At 31.2% G+C, this 18,615-nt stretch overlaps 1 protein-coding gene across 1 annotated transcript; it reads left to right on the top strand.

Annotated features, from left to right (window-relative positions):
- The first annotated feature begins 2,020 nt into the window (after window positions 1-2,020).
- LOC143056382 (xyloside xylosyltransferase 1-like) lies at window positions 2,021-10,416 on the top strand. The gene is made up of 2 exons (XM_076229474.1): window positions 2,021-2,470; window positions 9,075-10,416. Exons 1-2 carry the CDS (start codon window positions 2,048-2,050, stop codon window positions 9,762-9,764), a joined length of 1,113 nt encoding a protein of 370 aa, XP_076085589.1. The 5' UTR covers window positions 2,021-2,047; the 3' UTR covers window positions 9,765-10,416.
- The last annotated feature ends 8,199 nt before the right edge of the window (window positions 10,417-18,615 follow it).

Raw genomic sequence — 18,615 nt, 5'->3', positions numbered from 1 at the left:
CTCCCCCCTCCCAAAAAAAAAGAATGTTGATTTTATTATCGAGGCAGTTTCGTAATTTAGACATATGTTTTAGAATGTTGTATTTCAAATATGAAAATTTGAGCCTACAATCGGTGAAGATGAATCAGAGAGCTAATGTCCCTTTAAACTATTACAGTGCCAACGATTTTGGTAAATCTTAGATTTAGGGTGATGAAAACATCTGTTTGTGCAAATTTACTGTTTTTATATAGAGAATGTGGTTTGAAGGAATGAAACCAATCTTCCAATGACCCTCTTAGTTGGGAAAAGTCGTTAAAATGGTTGAACATCCCCTACTAGTCAATTACAATGACAACTTAAAATATAAATTACAAATAAAGTTTTACCTAAGGTAAGGACTTAAATAATTCCCTGTATAAAGTGTATTCAAACCAGACTTAATTCATATCATCTAAATTATATAACTTATATTTTTTAATTGAATATAGATAACCTTTTCCTTATGCTGAAAATACATCCAAGTCCATGAAACAGTCAAATAACATAGGATAGCATAGATTGTGGCCTTTTGCAGTTGCAAACGCTTATTAAAATTACCTGTCAGGGTTTTAAGGAGGTACGAGAGAACACTTTGAATGCCTTGACTTAAAAACGGATATTTGTCACAGTTTCCTAAAAAAATATTTCAGGGGGGGGGAACTTTTAAAAAAAACAACACCAGAAACTCACAGTATCCGAATTAATTGTTATCTGCATTGAAACTGAAAAAAAATAGACACAACAGAGGACATAATAGGTTATGAGGGAAACATTTATCAAATTAATCTAAAAAGTTCAAACATTTAAAGTGGCACAAGCTACTAGATATATAAAAAATCTAAAATATGATATTTTTTGTTCACTCATTAATGAAAGAGAAAAAGTGAAATAATAGTTCGCTTGCAGTAACCACTAACTTTGTTAAAATAAGCACCGAAACATTGATAATGAGTTATTTACTTGCAAATGAATAATTCGACCTTATTAAATTCGTCTTCATGTGAACTTCAATTAAGTTATTTAAGGGAAAAGAATGTCAACATTGAAGTGAAACAAAGCCGTAAATCATTTGATTGACTAATTCGATCCACACAAAAAAATCATTCTTATACAGGTAAAAACGATGAGTAGCATATATTTTTAATCAATAATATCAAATTACACAGACTTATAAAAATCAATCAAAGTTACACGAGTTCTCAATCTATTTATATCTATATGTATGTTTACATAGCTTATATGACCATCGGAGGTCTTCGGATGTCAACTCGATAGTCTTAAATTAGATGGTGTCTTGACTAAAATGCACACGAAACAAAGATACATATATCGAGAACAAGCCCTCTAAATTGTTTATTTTAAACTTTTTATAATTTGGATAAATGTTTTACATTGTTATTAATCAAATATAAGGAGTCGAATCTGTGAACATAAATTTGACAGCTAGTGCCCCTTTAAAAAAATATATAAAAGACATATCCATTGATAAGTAAATAATTTTAACTGCAATAGTAAAAAACACAAAAAATATTTTACCAGGCCTATAAACGATTTTATAAAATTATTTATGGGTAGAAATTCAAGAGGCTGTGAATATTAAACTTCTCTATTTCTGTAAAAGATTAATTCCGACTACGTTTTTTCCATTTCTATGTTCAATCATGTAAAGCACATTTATTTCAAACCATATTAACTCACGTAAATTTTCTGGGAAAGTATCAAAAATTTTGACAGGGTTATGTAGTTTTCGAATTTTTTTTGGAAAAAACGTAACCGGTAATGTGACCGGCTTCCAGATGACATTCTGATAAAAGCACATTTCAAAATCAAAATAGTTCAATTCAAAACTGTGGAACAATTCACAAGCTTTCATAATTAGTTTTATTTTTTTATTTTTTGAACAACCGTTACTTAGAAATTACTTAAAATATATGTCAATTTTACATTTTCTTTTTTTAAGACCTTCCCGGATTTGTATACATATTTTTGACGATAACTATGCAAACGATGCAGCTGAATACCGAATATGAAATCATCTGGTGTGCTGAAGATACTTGCTTTCCTTATTACATGTGTTATAATTATTATTTGCTACCAAATTCTTTTAACAACATCCTTTTTCAATCACATTGACTCAAAAATACCACAAGCAGACCCTGTGCCTTTAGGGAAAGGAGTGGGCAATGTGAAAGTTATTTTGGAAAACGAACCGCAGGGCACTGCTACGGCCAAGAAAAATGAACCAGTACATGAAATTAACGTTGTAATTACATTTACAAATGCCAAAGACAACACAAATCTACAACAGAAGTTCCAAACAACTGTTTTATCAATGTTTAAATGGACAACTACGCCTGTCAACATTTACATAATTGGTGACCAAGCTAGTCAGGTCATTGCAGATGCAATCTTAAAACAAGCTGTCAGTAAATACAATAAACAATACAAGGTACATTTGTAATATATTATAATCAATAAGCATATTTATTTTATTTATGCATACAATCGAACAACACAATAGACTAAATTGCTATTTGAAAATCTGCATTGCTTGACCCAAGAATCTGCTCCTTTTCAGGCTCTTGAACTTTTGTAGTCTGAGATTACTCTGACGTCCCACAGCCCCAGCTTGTCTGGCAAAACAGCTGTTGGAGGTCAGAGTAATCTCGGACTAGAACTTTTGATGTCAAAGATGGGAACAAAATTTATATAGGGAATTACTGAGGCATGGTTGACCTCAGCGTGCGGGGTCAGACCTATAATCCGACAGTCCAATCTGTATAATAATTTACATAGAAGTGTTATCCTTTATCAGCAAAGAGTTCAGGTTTTGGCAATCAGTAAACCAAAAGAAGACTAGATAGTACAGCGGTTTATATTGCCATACAAGCTAGAGCAATGATAAGGTAGTATAAATAGATGCAATTTAAGTTAAGATTTCATTCTAAATCATGAACTATGAAACCCTTCTGAAAGCAGTCTCACTAATTAGCAACAAGAAGAATTTTAGCGACAAGAAGCGTCAAGAAGCGACAAGAAGAATAATATTAGCGCCAAGAAGCGACAAGAAATCATATTTTTTTTTATTAAAATTACTTATTCCAAATAAATATTAAAAGAATATGCAATAGAAAACAGTTTTAATGACAAGAAAGTTAATATTGATAGGGGAAAAAATGAAACATAGATCTAATTCAGTTGCTACATTTATTTACATGATATTATATTACGTATAACAGCAAGTATTACGTTAACCCTGTCGTATTATGATATTACTTTTACTTGTGTTTTAGAACAATAATATATTTATCTTATAATTTGTTTTTAAAACTATCTTTGTGCAATATATAATAAACTTGCAAAATGCATTATGTGTGTGCATCATTGTTCAGAAAATACATGCACAAATTGTGAAATACAAAAGAACTGAAATCAAACAGGAGGAAAACATAGTTAAAATGAGATTTTTTTTCATCATTTTATATAGTGTATTGCCTCATTTAACGATATTTATCATATTTATGCATATTGATTGAAGATTAAAGGAAATCAATGACAATCTTGAGTTTTCAACAGGTGTTCACTATTTACAGTGATTGTATATTCTGGCGCATGTAATTGTTTAGTCTGATGCGTGTACAAAGTTGAAGGTGTTAATTGGATGTTATTGTAGCAATAAAACAAGGGACACGCGCCTCGTTAATCTCATTTGATGTTCTACATTGTGTATTACCTTACGGAGAAGCCACAGCTAACGTTGGTCCTATCAGGAAAAATGAATTGTACAGTTTGAAAGGAAATGATATTTCATGTTTTTGTTTCAATAAATCCTTCAAAGGAAAGGTGTAAATCTTTTTTTTTATTTTTATTTTATAGCGTGTGCATTTCTTTGCTCTTACAAATGTTTAATTTCTTCATCTATTCATATAATATTAAAAACTACACAATCCCTTCCTCACAAATGTTTAATTTCTTCATCTATCAATATAATAATAAAAATCATCAATTCATTGCCCGTATATTAAAAAAGACTAAATAAGACTTTAATAAAAAAAAAGAAAAGTTTTCTTGTCGCTAAAAAGCTTCTTGACGCTTCTCGTCGCTAAAATTATTCTTCTTGTCGCTTCTTAACGCTTCTTGTAGCTTCTTGACGCTTCTTGTCGCTAATTAGTGAGACCCTCTGAAAATGTTACTGCATCTTGACTGAAATTTGAGATAACATGGATAATGACGCTATTCCTATTTTATCAAAACTAATTGCTAAATTTAGAAAACAAGAGAAAAGATAAAAAAAAAAATATTGATACATGTGTACTTCTATGTTATTCAATCCGATGTAGTCGTTTCATATCTTCTGGGCCCACACCCCTCAGATATAAAAGCAAAAGCATACATCTAATACATGGGACATATCTCATTCAACCACATTATACATTACATCTTGGACCTTGAAACAGTATATCTAACAATATATATGTTCCTGGTTACATCATGGAATTGTATATTCAAATATATACAAATCCTTGGTTACATGCATGCGCTTGCGCATGTACAAAATGTATGTCAACAGACATTCTCGTTATCAACATCGAGATGATGATATAAGGAATCTTATATTAATTGTTCAAACAAGATGGGATTTAATTTATATCCCATAATGGCATTACGATGCATTCCACTTTTTAAATTTTTAACACTGCTTGTGTTTCAGCAGTATGCTAATAAGCTTATAAGAAGACATTCATCCTTTGCAGCAGCACGTCTTCGTGTCGGACCATCGGACTGTCGGATTAACGAACTGTCGGATTATCGGACTGTCAGAGTACTGGACTGTCGAAATTTCGGGGTGTCGGATTATTGCTACGATCCCCAGCGTGCACCCACTTATGAACATCATTTCTGGATTGGTCTCTGGCTATAAGGTGTACGTTCAATATTGGGGTAGTTGATGGATTTTATTAATCTTTAATACCTGTAGACGTATAACGTCTTTTTTAAAAAAATTTTAGCTGAAAGTCTTTTTTCAGCTGAACATTGAGACCCTTTTTTGGCATGAAATCTTCATTGATGGAAAGAAATGTTTTCATAGATACAATACAAGTCTTATACCTTTTATGGCTTATTTGTGCAAAAAAAATTTCCAGAAATACCCCAAAAAAATTATAAAGTAAGGTATGATTCCTTTTGAGGTGTGCAAAGATGACCTTTGATTTAAAAATTGTTTGATTCCCTGATTTTCAAAGGTACTTCACTTCCAAAAGTATGAAATATCAAACACGTTAAAATTTGGTAGGTCCCCAAATTGTCAAATAATATAAATCAAACCTTTCGGGTCCATCAAATTTTATGACCAATTATTACGATGATACCAGTACACAAAAATGCAAGCTGATCCCATGCTGTTGCACACAAACATTCATATTTTTAGGTTAAAAAAATAACCAAAATTGAGAATTTGTTTCCCCCTTTTATACTATTTGGTATTTTATTACATCAAGTATTGACTTGGGTCAACTTGGGGCCAGATCAACTTGGGACGGGATTAATTTGTGGATGGAACAGCCTGATCAATACCCATTGTGGCTTATCAACATAAATGTTACCTGTAGACAAGTCCCATACATGTGAATCTTCTGGCAGGAGTTAAAATCTCCAGATTTTTTTATCTCTCTTCTGTGCCTCCTGTTTAGAATTTAAACTTTCTGCTTTTTCGAAAATTAGATCCAAAAATCTTTTCAGTGATCTTTTCAGTGTTATACAATTGATGTCATTCCCTAATTGACCCTGACCCGTGTCATTAATCAAGGTGATTATTACAAGGAAATTCAGTGGGAAACTCACTGGTTTCAATTGACATCTTGAGTGTCAAACAACCTGTTAATTAACATCGGTATAATGTCACTGAAAATACATTGTAGGAATGAAAAATACAAAATGAATTTAAAATTATATTAGAATGAGACCCTAAGGGCTAAAACTTTTTTGGAACATACCAAAAAAAGTATATATATTGCAATATATTTTTGTAATCCCTTGTCCCTATGATTATGCCCCCTTTTTTTAAACTTTGGAAGTCATGCCCCTGATAGTTCTTGTATTGAATAATTCCAGATATTGGTGCAATATTTTTTCAAATTAGAAATCTTTCATTGAAAAATCTGTCTTTGACAAGTAGATAAAATCTCTCACTTTGTTCATCAATTAAGATCTTATATTTGACCAAAACTGTACAACAACACCATTAGAGAAGTATTGTCCTTAAAATGATGATTGTTATGCCCTATATAATAGGCCCCATTTATTCATTTATTGGCATTAGGTTTTTTCAGTTTGTTCATCATCCATCTGTTCATCCTTTCGTCCGTCAGTCATGCTTCAGGTTAATGTTTTTGGTTAAAGTTTCGGTCAAGGTAGTTTTTGATAAAGTTGAAGTCTTAGTACATATGTTCCCTATGATATGAACTTTCTAAATTTAATGACAAATTAGAGATTTGACCACATTCACAGTCCATTGAACAAAGAAAATGATAGTGCAGGTGGAGGGGGCATCTATGTACTATGGACACATTCTTGTTACAAATGTTTTGCAAATAGTTATAGTGAAGCTGAAATGGCAAATATGATCAGCAGAAAAAGAACTACAAATACATTTTGTAAATGAACACAGCTCTATAAAGCATAAAATCTTCAGAAGACTTTTTTAAAGGAGTAATTGCCCTTGAACTTTTTACAATTTTTTGTAAAAAAAACCAATAGATTCATAGAAACTGTAAACATTAAAAACGATCAAGGGAAAATGAACATGAACATGCCCCAAAGTAAACTGAAGCCTCCTCATAAAAGTTATTGCCCTTGATCAAACCTTTTCCTTTATTTTGGATTTTTTTTTATGAAAACTATAGCAGATAGAGGCTATATTTTATAGAAGAATTCAACAGCAGTCAAACAATTTGCTTTTCTTTACATTAACCTTGAACAACAATTAACCTCTTTGGCTGTTTTTCTTTCAACAGATTTTTGTGCATGTCAATGCCTTGATATCATTTAATACTTTTTGATTTGATATGTTATTCTGAAGGTTTAAATATATGTAAGTTGTAATCCACTCTTGACCTTGGTAAGTAATAAATCATAAACCTGTTATTAATCTGTGGTTCGTAAATGTATAAGTCTTTTATTAGTCTTATAATATAAGCCAATATTACAGTTAAAGATATGCACTTCAACCATGTCAACTTCAAATTAAAACAATACATGCCAGTCATTATTAGGAGGTTAGGATATATATTTTAAGCAGATTTATTTTAAGCAGATTTAGGGAAGTTGCAATAAGAAGAAGTCAGTTAATTAAAGAAAAAGAAATTGTTCTATGAATTTAGTGAACCTCTGACATAGACACATTTAGGTCATTTTATCTCATGAAATAATTTCTTATCTTTCTGAAGAATGGCATAAATGTAAATATATCCAATAGTGCTATATCATATCCATGTCTCAATGAAGGACTGTAAAAGTTTGAAGTTATGGATACAAATCCTCCTATCTTTCAATCAGTGATTTTAATTGCTCTGAATACATAAAACATGTTACTATAGTTATAATTTTCTTCCTTTTTTGCAGATTGCGCAGATATTTGGTTCAAACTTGTATTAAAAAATGAAATATATATATATATGTAACTATTTTATTCACAAATATAAATTTTATCCTATAATGACATCTAGTCCTTCTGAAATCAAACATTGCTCAGCACTTTTTATACAACTGCAAAATAGTTTGCGGTCCTATATTGGTATCACGTTGTTGGCAGGGTCGTCGTCGTAGTCCGAAGACAGATGGTTTCTGGATAATAACTTTCATATTAGTTAATAGAAATCGATAAAATTTTAACACAATGTTCATAACCACAAAAGGAAGCTTGGTATTGGTTTTGGGGGTTATGGTCCCTAAGGTTTAGGAATAAGGGGCCCAAAAGGGCCCAAAACAAGCATTTATCTAGTGTCAGGACAATTAGTTGTGTATCAGTATTTAAAGTGTTCTGAAATTGTACCACAATGTTTAATAGCATAATTAGAAGGTTGGGATATGTTTTAAGGGTTATGGTGGCAAACAGTTTAGGAATAAAGGGCCAAAAAGGGGCCAAAAACAGGCATTTTTGTAGTTTCTAGACAATAAATTGGAGTTATCTTTCTTTGTCCAGAATGGTTGATGAATCATCTAAAACCAATACTTTATGAAATCTTTAGAAGTTGAAGTTATCTTTCTTTGTCCAGAATAGTAGTTGAATCAACTTAAATCAATGCTATACAATATACAATGCAATATTCACTTTTATTACCAACTGATAAATTAAAGCAGTCTTTACCATTCGGTGATTACAAGCACTTTGATTACCATTGCCCAAACCGTTCAGGGTTCAGGGTTCGTATAAAGCTACATCCTGTGGAGCATCTGGTTATTCCTGTTGACATTGATCTTAATTTTGGCTCATTTGTAAAATGATAATTTATTCATAAAATTTGAGTTTTATGGTTGAATATAACTTTACCCTGAATTACAAATTTACAACCTTTGAAATGTTCAAGAAAATTGTACTTGTAAGTACTTGCTAGCAATATGCCTGCAGATATTGGTCAGACTTTGGTACACTATCAATATAGGGCAGTTCCAAAATTTATCCCATGGGAGACATGGTAGGTACTCAAGTTCATTGAGTATTGTGTGGTTTCATTCTTCTTAGAATTTTGTAAAGCTGCAAGTATAATGTAAAAATTATGTTATGGGCAATCAAGGTCTTCCATAACCCATATGCATGATACTGTCTATTCATTTATTTTTATGGGTACCAATTTTCGTGAATCAAGTGAAAAATTGTTGTTCTCATAGGCATTTAATTTCGTGGTTGTAAATAGGTCTACATACAAACCTATAGAAAATTTGAAATTAGTTGGATGTGGTTCACATAAGGCCACGAAAATTTGGTATTCAATGGACAATAATGAGTCAACAGTTAGTAAAAATAAAGTCTAAATTTTTTTTTTTTGTAATTTCAGTTGGTAAAGCTAGATACTGATGATTTAGCAAAGAAACTACATGAAGTTATAAAGGAGATGCAGCAGCACTTTAGTTATAAACCTGGAGCATATTACAGTCATTCCTTATTCTTCCTCTCTATCGCAATACACAGGGTCATGCCAGAAACATTACACAGGGTCATAATGATGGATGCCGATTTAAAATTCAATAACGATGTCAAGGAGCTTTTTGATCTATTTGATAACTTTTCCGACACAAATGTCATGGGTATAGCCAGGGAGAATCAACCTGTTTATAGACATGTGCTTTCAGTATATCGTGGCGCTAATCCAGGTACAAGAGTCGGTGATCCACCACCAAATGGAATTACAGGGTTTAACAGTGGTGTGCTACTTCTAAACTTAGACAAAATGAGAAAATCTGAGTTATATAATTCCTTAATTAATCCAAAGGTTGTAAACGATTTAACAAAAAAATATTCATTCCAAGGTCATTTAGGAGATCAAGATTTTTTTACTTTGTTATCATTAGAACATGAAAATTTATTTTATATTTTGCCTTGCACATGGAACCGACAGCTTTGTATTTGGTGGAGAGATAAAGGTTATGAGTCTGTGTTTGACCTCTATTTTAAATGTGAAGGTCATATTAATATTTACCATGGAAATGGTAACACAGATATTCCAAAATTAGATTGGGAAAAATAGATTTTATATTTGCTATATTCAAATTATGGTGATGGGGTTTTTTAACAACCTTGACTGGCTATGAAGCCCTCACAAGGTCAGGAAAATTAGATAAGAGTCATGCATATTTGAGAAATTTTAATCTTTTGGAAAACAACAATTATATTTAATTCATTTAATTGCTTATACATGTTATAGCAAATAATATGAAATTGCATGACGAAACATTTTAAAATGGCTCAAATTATATTTTTAAATGTAAAAATTGTTATGATAACATTACTTTTACTTTTTTTATAAGCAGCTTTAATAAGGGAGATAATTTAAGTAGAACTTAATTTGTGATATTTTAATTCTATAACAGCAGAGGTAATTTTACATTTTGCTTATACATGACTTACATGCAGTACTTTAACTGTAGCAAAGAAAGGGAATTAATGTTTATGTATTGGTTGTAATTTGGTAACATATTAGACGGTATAGCCAAATGTTGTTAATTTTTATATAATTTGGTTGTTGATAATTTTTACTTTGAATTTCTTTTCAAGTTATTGTTTTATATTGTGATACAATGCCATTGGTTGTACTAAATATATATATTTTTTTCCAATTTAAATTAAGTTACTTGCAGTTTTCATAATTGTGATTTCATATTATTTTTAAGGATTTTGGAATCTTTTTTCTAATAATATATATTATATACTGTCTCATGTGCCATGTGCTGTTTACATCATGTATTAAGCATTTATTGAAATTTTTTTTCATTATTTTTTTACTTTGACAGTCACTTTCTTTTTTATTATGGTCATTGGGATTAAATTAAATATCTTTAAATATGGTGTAGTTGTAATAAAATTACATTTTAAGAAAAATTATACATGTATAGATGTAAAAGAACACAAATTAATTTACACCAGTTTGAAAATGATATGCATGTCTTAGATAATTTAGAAACCTTTCAGTCCCAACTGCTTCTGATGAATAACCATGCATATATATAGGCCATGTAGTGAAATGTCAGTTTTCTAGGAACTTTATAACTTATTAATTTTTTTTATATCTTTATTTATACTTGTTTATGCATATTAACCTTAAAATGGAAAAGACATTTGGTATTTTTTTAGAATAATATTGTAATTAGTTTACATTTTTTATATATACGAAAGTTGTGGATCAAGTTGAGGTTGTAAAGTAAAAAATGGTTAGTAATATTTATATTGTTTGGTATGGATTTTGTAGTTCTAAGTTACCAAACATTAAAAGACTTTTATACATTCATATTATTTGTTTCCACAAAACATCTGTGTTTTATCTAAAAAGTATTTTTGGAATGTTTGCTCATCAACAGGAGTGGCATTAAATATTTAACTTTTCATTTTGCTGCTTTATTGTATATTTCAACCCGCATATTATGCTACATCTGTATTTAGGAAATGCTAATAGATGTATATGATACACGTATACAGGCCTTTTATTTTTTTATTTTTTGCAAAACTATATAAGAATTTAAATTTGGAGAAATTAGCTTTAAATAACCTTTAATGTGATAATATTTATGAAAATGTATGTTATAAATGAGGATCTGAATGAGGTTAATAAAATGGAGATTAATTGGCCACTAAAAGCATTGAAGAGTTGAATGGGCCAAACATTTTATAAATAGACAATAATGGGGTATTAGAATATAATGAATAGACAATAATGTAATGCTGGAATATAAATAATAAAGAATAATGAATTATGATGATTATTATGTGCAAAAAATCGGAAAAAGAGAAACATGCCCTGAAAATAAAAGAATACATAGATGAAGACATTTTCACCCAGACCCTCACAGATGTACTGTTCTTTGTTTCTACAGATTTGTTAGTACTTAATTAAGTAATGTTTTATTTGATTTTTATGTTACACTTGCATTTAAGGGTACTTATATTTCTGTCTTACCCTTAATGGACCATGAGATTGGTAACTCTTCTGATTGTCTCTACGGCATGACATAGTTTTATATTATTTTACTTTTAAAGGGTAATTTTACCTAGAATGTGGAATGCAAGGACCACTAGTTTAGGGTCTATTTATACTTCATTAAGGACCAACATCTGTGGGACCTCATTTACATGTTTATTCATAGTCCATCATTCATCAGTATTGGTAAAAATGTCAAATAGATAAGATATTATGGTATAAAAGAAACCTTTATATTGGGTACAATTATTTTTGTAACAATCAAGTTTCACTGATAGCTTGGAAAGATCTAATAATCGTAACATAATACATTTTTTTTCAAAAAGGTTCACCTAATTATTTAGTCAAATTGAGTAATGCAGGTTAGGCATTTAAAAATATTCATCCTTGAATACTTGTTCAATTTCTTCTTTCTTTTTTTTTTAAAATAATATGTAATCTGTTCATTGCATCAAATATTTTTTTAATCCCGTTTTAAGGAATTTTCACAGGATTTGGTTAGGGACCACCTTTTTCTTGGGTAAATACACACTCATTTGATGTGATTGATCTTATTCCCATGATATTACAATATCATTAGTACATAATGGTGCCCCCTTATTTGTATTTACTTCTAAAAAAAGGGTGGTCAAAGTATCCATTTTTATATGAATTCTGAAAAGCAGAAGTTGAAGTTTACATTGGATTTAAAGTAACTGCTTATTCTAGACAATTTTCTCTACTTAATAGCTCTGTCTCTCTAAACTCTTCTTGCTGAACTCTTGAGTTTTTTACACATCTCAGCACATTTTGTATTATCTTCTATATTTATAGTATTGTCAATCATAACAGGGTCCATATTTTCTATCTCTGGCTTACGTACTGATGCGGGCATTTCTAGAGTTTGCATTTTAACATACGTAACGGCCTGGATTTTCTTAACTTAAACATAAGTGAACAACGTTTATTAGCAAATTTTACCAATATACTTTCAAGGTATAGTACATGTACAAGTATTTACTCACCTGTGTTAAGCTGCAAATGCAATTAGGAGCATTATATAAAATCAGAGCAAGTGAAAAAATGAAATCGGGGCAAATGAAAGAATGACAATTTTAAAAATTGGTGCAAATGTCATACGCCCATGTAAGTTTATGTGAAATCCTTTAGGCAATCATCACTTTAATTACTGTCAAATCATAAATGCAAGCATTTCAATGGCGACATGACCAACCAAATTGCAATATTAGTTAATGTGATTTCAAGATTAGCTGCATGCTTATTAATTTCCAAATTTATAGTACATGTCTTTGTAAAGTTTTACTTTATATCCTGTAAATTCAGAAATTAATGTATGCATTAATTATTGAGAATTATTGATTACTGTTAAAAATGAAAGATTTTATTAATACTATTGCAAATATCCTGTGTCAGGGAAAATCAATGTTAAAATGATAAATTCCAAGTTTTTATTATTGCAAAATCTATACTGTTACATTTATTTCAAAAGGCCAAAAAAAATAATACATGTGTTTCCACTAAGCCTACCTACCCCAATTTTTAGTGCCTACCCTAAAACTTTTTATGCAATTTTTGAATGAGCACTGTTAACATATAACTAATTCCCTAGTAGTAACCAGCTAAAGAATGTTTGTAAAATAAAATGATATTGCCTACCTTTTTACCCTATTTTTATACAGCATGTTAGTGGAAAAACATGTATTATATGTTTTGGCCTAAATGATCAAGTAATAATTTATAAATTTTCATTAAATGGAACATTGTCTCATGTACATTTTCACTTATATCACTGTCTGCTAGGTATCTATCTCACTTTTCAGTGATAAGGGCAACTCATACACTATTGTTCATATTCATATTTGAGCTACTCCAAATGGTATTCTTTTCATCTTAAATCAGTTTTCTGTAGAACTTGTGCTGTAACCAAGATGTATGTATACAGTGTTCTGTTATTGGAAATCCAAATAATAAAATAATTTTTTTGAAAAAAAAACTTTTATTATTTTACTCTATTGCCATTCAGTCATGTTGTTCATTCTGCATCCTCATCAAAAAGTTTTATAACTACAGATAAGTTAGTATGAATATAGCACACCTATTATGTACTAATTCAATGACTCTGTCAAAGGTTAAATGCTGATGAAACTATACTCTGCTTTTCATGATGAAATAGGAATGTAGATCAAATAGAGGCCTGATTACTATCTCTCATTTGCATAAATTAACACAATGTCGATAGGATTTGTATTTCACCCATGAATTTTTGCCTTGTATTAAGGTTTACAGAATATCCATTTTTGTTTACTGCTAGTTATATATAACACTTTGTGGTGTAGTGTTTTAGAGATGATCACCATGAATCTTGAAGATCAGTAGTCTGATTCTTGATTTGGTCAAATCCACGTCTTTATAAGCATTGACTTCTTCTCTGTCAGAAATTGAGAGCAAAGAATGGTTGGTTTGGAGTCAGACTTCTGTTACACTGCAATGATAATATTCATTTAAAGGGAGCTACCATTTGAATTTGATGTTTAGGGGGTGGGGGTGAAATTTGAAAAAAGTAGGCTGAACAGAAGTTTTAAGTAAAAAAAAGTCAAGTTGAGACACTTGACAAAAAAAAGCCGGAATGACAATTTATGTAAAAAAAAGTCATGATAAACTGAAATAAAGGGCAGGACAGAGATTACAACTTAAGGATGTATTCTTCTGACGTTTCAGTCTCGTTGAAATCTCGTGCTGGAATTATTTCCAAAACATGTGATACAATTGGAAAATATCAATGAATTTTAAAAATATTATAATCAACATAACTATTTGTAAAAATTGTGTATTTGCAATTAACAGTTTTTGAGTAATCCAGTTTTCAAATTTTACAACCAATCAAGTCACATGCAGTCTTTTTAGCCAAAATTTTGAGAAAATGATTGAGGTGTACAAAAATGATTTTACCAGAAGCATGTTCATCCCATATCATTTTTGTCTTTTCAAAATTTCTTAGATATGTATTTTTATGCCCCACCTACGATAGTAGAGGGGCATTTTGTTTTCTGGTCTGTGCCTCCGTTCGTCCGTCCGTCCGTCCGTTCAGGTTAAAGTTTTTTGTCAAGGTAGTTTTTGATGAAGCTGTCCAATCAACTTGAAACAGTACACTTGTTGCTTATGATATGATCTTTCTAATTTTAAAGTCAAATTAGACTTTTGACCCCAATTTCACGGTCCACTGAACATAGAAAATGAAAGGGGGAGTTTCAGGTTAAAGTTTTTGGTCAAGGAAGTTTTTGATGAAGCTGAATTCCAATCAATTTGAAACTTAGTACACTTGTTGCTTATGATATGATCTTTCTAATTTTAAAGTCAAATTAGACTTTTGACCCCAATTTCACGGTCCACTGAACATAGAAAATGAAAGGGGGAGTTTCAGGTTAAAGTTTTTGGTCAAGGAAGTTTTTGATGAAGCTAAATTCCAATCAACTTGAAACTTAGTACACTTGTTGCTTATGCTATGATCTTTCTAAATTTAATGCCAAATTAGACTTTTGACCCCAATTTCACGGTTCACTATACATAGAAAATGAAAGTGGGAGTTTCAGGTTAAAGTTTTTGGTCAAGGTAGTTTTTAATGAAATTGAAGTCCAATCAACTTGAAACTTATTACATATGTTCCCTATAATATAATCTTTCTAATTTTAATGCCAAATTAGATTATTACCCAATTTTTACAGTTCATGGAACATGGAAAAGGATAGTGCAAGTGGGGCATCCGTGTACTTTGGACACATTCTTGTTTCAATCATTTATAACAAACAAGTTGGAAATAATATGCATTTTGTTCTTAAATCTAAAAAAAATCACAAATTTACAAAATTGACAGCATGGTAAATTTTACACCAAAAAGCATTAAAATATGATAAAATAGTCAAAGGATTGTAATTTAGTACGCCAGAAGCGCGTTTCGTCTACAGTGACGCTAATATCAAAATAGTTATAAACCAAACAAATACAAAGTTGAAGAGCATTGAGGATCCAAAATTCCAAAAAGTTGTGCCAAATACGGCTAAGGTAATCTATACCTGGGATAAGAAAATCCTTAGCTTTTCGAAAAATTCAAAGTTTTGTTAACAGGAAATTTATAAAAAAAATGACCACATAATTGATATTCATGTCAACACCGATGTGCTGACTACTGGGCTGTTGATACCCTCGGGGACGAAACGTCCACCAGCAGAGGCATCGACCCAGTGGTGTAAATAGTTATCAAAGGTACCAGGATTATAATTTAGTACGCCAGACGTGCGTTTCGTCTACATAAGACTCATCAGTGACGCTCATATCAAAATAGTTATAAACCAAACAAATACAAGGTTGAAGAGCATTGAGGATCCAAAATTGCAAAACGTTGTGCCAAATACGGCTAAGGCTATCTATGCCTAGGATAAGAAAATCCTTAGTCTTTCGAAAAATTCAAAGTTTTGTAAACAGGAAATTTATAAAAAATGACAACATCATTGATATTCATGTCAATACCGAAGTGCTGACTACTGGGCTGTTGATACCCTCGGGGACGAAACGTCCACCAGCAGAGGCATCGACCAAGTGGTTGGAAAACTTTCTTATATTAACACATACCTATAGTTTTTTAAGTTAATTTGTCCACTTCATCTTTATTGAAAGTCTGAAAAAAAGATTAATTGTAGAACTGTTATTTTTTTCACGATAATAGCCAAAAAATAGGTAAATAAAGACAACAGTAGTATACCGCTGTTCAAAACTCATAAATCCATGGACAAAAAACAAAATCAGGGTAACAAACTAAAACTGAGGGAAACGCATTAGATATAAGAGGAAAACAACGACACAACATTAAAATGTAGCACACACAGAAACGGACTAAGCATTAGACAAAATCCTATGAGAATAACATATATAACATCAAAACCAAATACATGAATTTGGGATAGATAAGGACCGTGACAAGTTTTATAAAAATTGATGAAAAATGGGAAAATCATGAAAATTAACTATTTCCAAAGGGACATAGCAAAAAAAGAAGTGCACCACCATATGATTTTTTCTTCACCAATTATTTTTTTACAGTCTTATAAGCCCCAAAATCAGATTAAGAAAAAGTTTTATTTTTTTTTGGCTCCTCAGTGGTGTAATCCTTAAATAAATTTTTTTTTATCCTTGTACCCCTTCCATCCAATCAAATGGTAGCTCCCTAGCTTACAACTGACCTCGTCATCTAGCAAAGCACGATATAGTTTGATGACACATGTGTCACTCATTATCTTCAGCATGCATGTTTATTGCTGGATGTTAAGCATTTGTTAATTAATTTATGATCTAGAATAACTTTATTCAACTTCATTATCTACACCTTAAAGATACTGATCACAAATCTTTGTGTCGAGCCTACAACTTTTGTCGCAGAAAACTCGACAGAGGATAGTAATCGAGGCGGCAGCGGCGTTAGCTTACTTCTAAAAAGCTTTATATTTTAGAAGGTGGACGACCTAGATGCTTCATACTTTGTATATAGTTGCGAAGTTTCCGTTTGTCACATAAACATTGCCCTTTACCTCATTTTCAGTTCAGTAACAACTTGAAAAAACGATTAAGATTTTTTTGTAAGGTTAATGTTTCTCTTATTATGAGTATAAGGATAACTATATTTGGTATGTGCGTACCTGCAAGGTCCTTATGCCCGTCAGACAGTTTTCACTTGACCTTGACCTCCTTTTATGGATCAGTAAATAAGGTTATGTTTTGGTGGTCCATATCTCAGATACTATAAGCAATAGGTCTAGTATATTTGGTGTATAGAAGGATTGTAATGTGTACATGTCCAACTGGCAGGGGTCATCTGACCCTGACATCATTTTCATGGTTTCGGTGATTATATTTAAGTTTTTGTGTTTTGGTTTAATTCTTTTGTATTGTATGCTATAGGTCTACTATATTTGGTGTATGGAATGAAAGTAAGGTGAACATGCCCAACTGGCAGGTGTCATCTGACCATGACCTGATTTTCAAGGTTTAAAGGTAATTATTTTCGTGGTTTAGTTTGTTCCTCCTATACAGTAACAGGTTAACTATATACATTTGTATATGGAATGATTATATGATATACATGTCCATCTGGAAGGGTCCATCTGACCTTAAAATCATTTTCATGGTTCATAGGTCAAAGGTGAAGTTTTCTTTGCTATGTCTGTTTTTCATATTATAAGGCGTATGTAATCGCAGGGTGCATCAGTTTTAGATCTCCTGCACATGGATCTTAGATAAAGTTTCTCTTTGTGTTCATAGCTACTTTTGCACATGTATTCATGATGTTCACCTGTTAAATGCATATGAAGTGGTAATTTTTTAATATTCTAGAGCTAGGGTTCAGTATAAACAGAGACATATATACATGTATATATGTCTCTGGTATAAAGGATTGGTATAGTCTCACTTCATGTGAAGATCGAAGGCAGTATGGTAAAATAACATGGGTCACATTGACTAGTAGTTTGCAAACAAAGTGGTACAATACTTTTAAAATTGCAAATATTTGTTTTAAATGGTCAGTTTAGGAAAAGTTTGTGTTAAGTGGTAATTTGCGAAAGACTTTTAAATTCAATGTCCGAAACTAAGATGCGTTAATGAATTAGAAGCGTCATCCAAGAATGTCTTAAAGGGAGACTGGTCTGTGGCGATGCAATGTCAAAGTTTTTGTCAATATCACGGCTGATCCACAGGAACTCGGTTAACAGAGTTTTTGTTGATTTTTTTTTCAGTATATGGATGTGAATAGTAAACTGCATATTGCTCGAAAAAAGAAAAATATGTTGCTAATGTGAAAAAAAAACCGTTAATGATGATGATGGAAGTTTTTAACGACCTTGACTGGCTATACAGCCCT

The sequence above is a fragment of the Mytilus galloprovincialis genome, chromosome 13 (genome assembly GCF_965363235.1).
Source record: "Mytilus galloprovincialis chromosome 13, xbMytGall1.hap1.1, whole genome shotgun sequence".
NCBI lineage: Eukaryota > Metazoa > Mollusca > Bivalvia > Mytilida > Mytilidae > Mytilus > Mytilus galloprovincialis.
The sequence above is the reverse complement of the archived record's forward strand: the minus strand, read 5'-3'. Positions and strand labels throughout refer to the sequence as shown.

Coding starts and splice junctions, on each gene's coding strand:
- LOC143056382 (XM_076229474.1), top strand. CDS start 2,048: ATGAAATCATCTGGTGTGCTGAAGATACTTGCTTTCCTTATTACATGT. Junction 2,471..9,074: donor AATACAATAAACAATACAAG/GTACATTTGTAA, acceptor TTGTAATTTCAG/TTGGTAAAGCTAGATACTGA.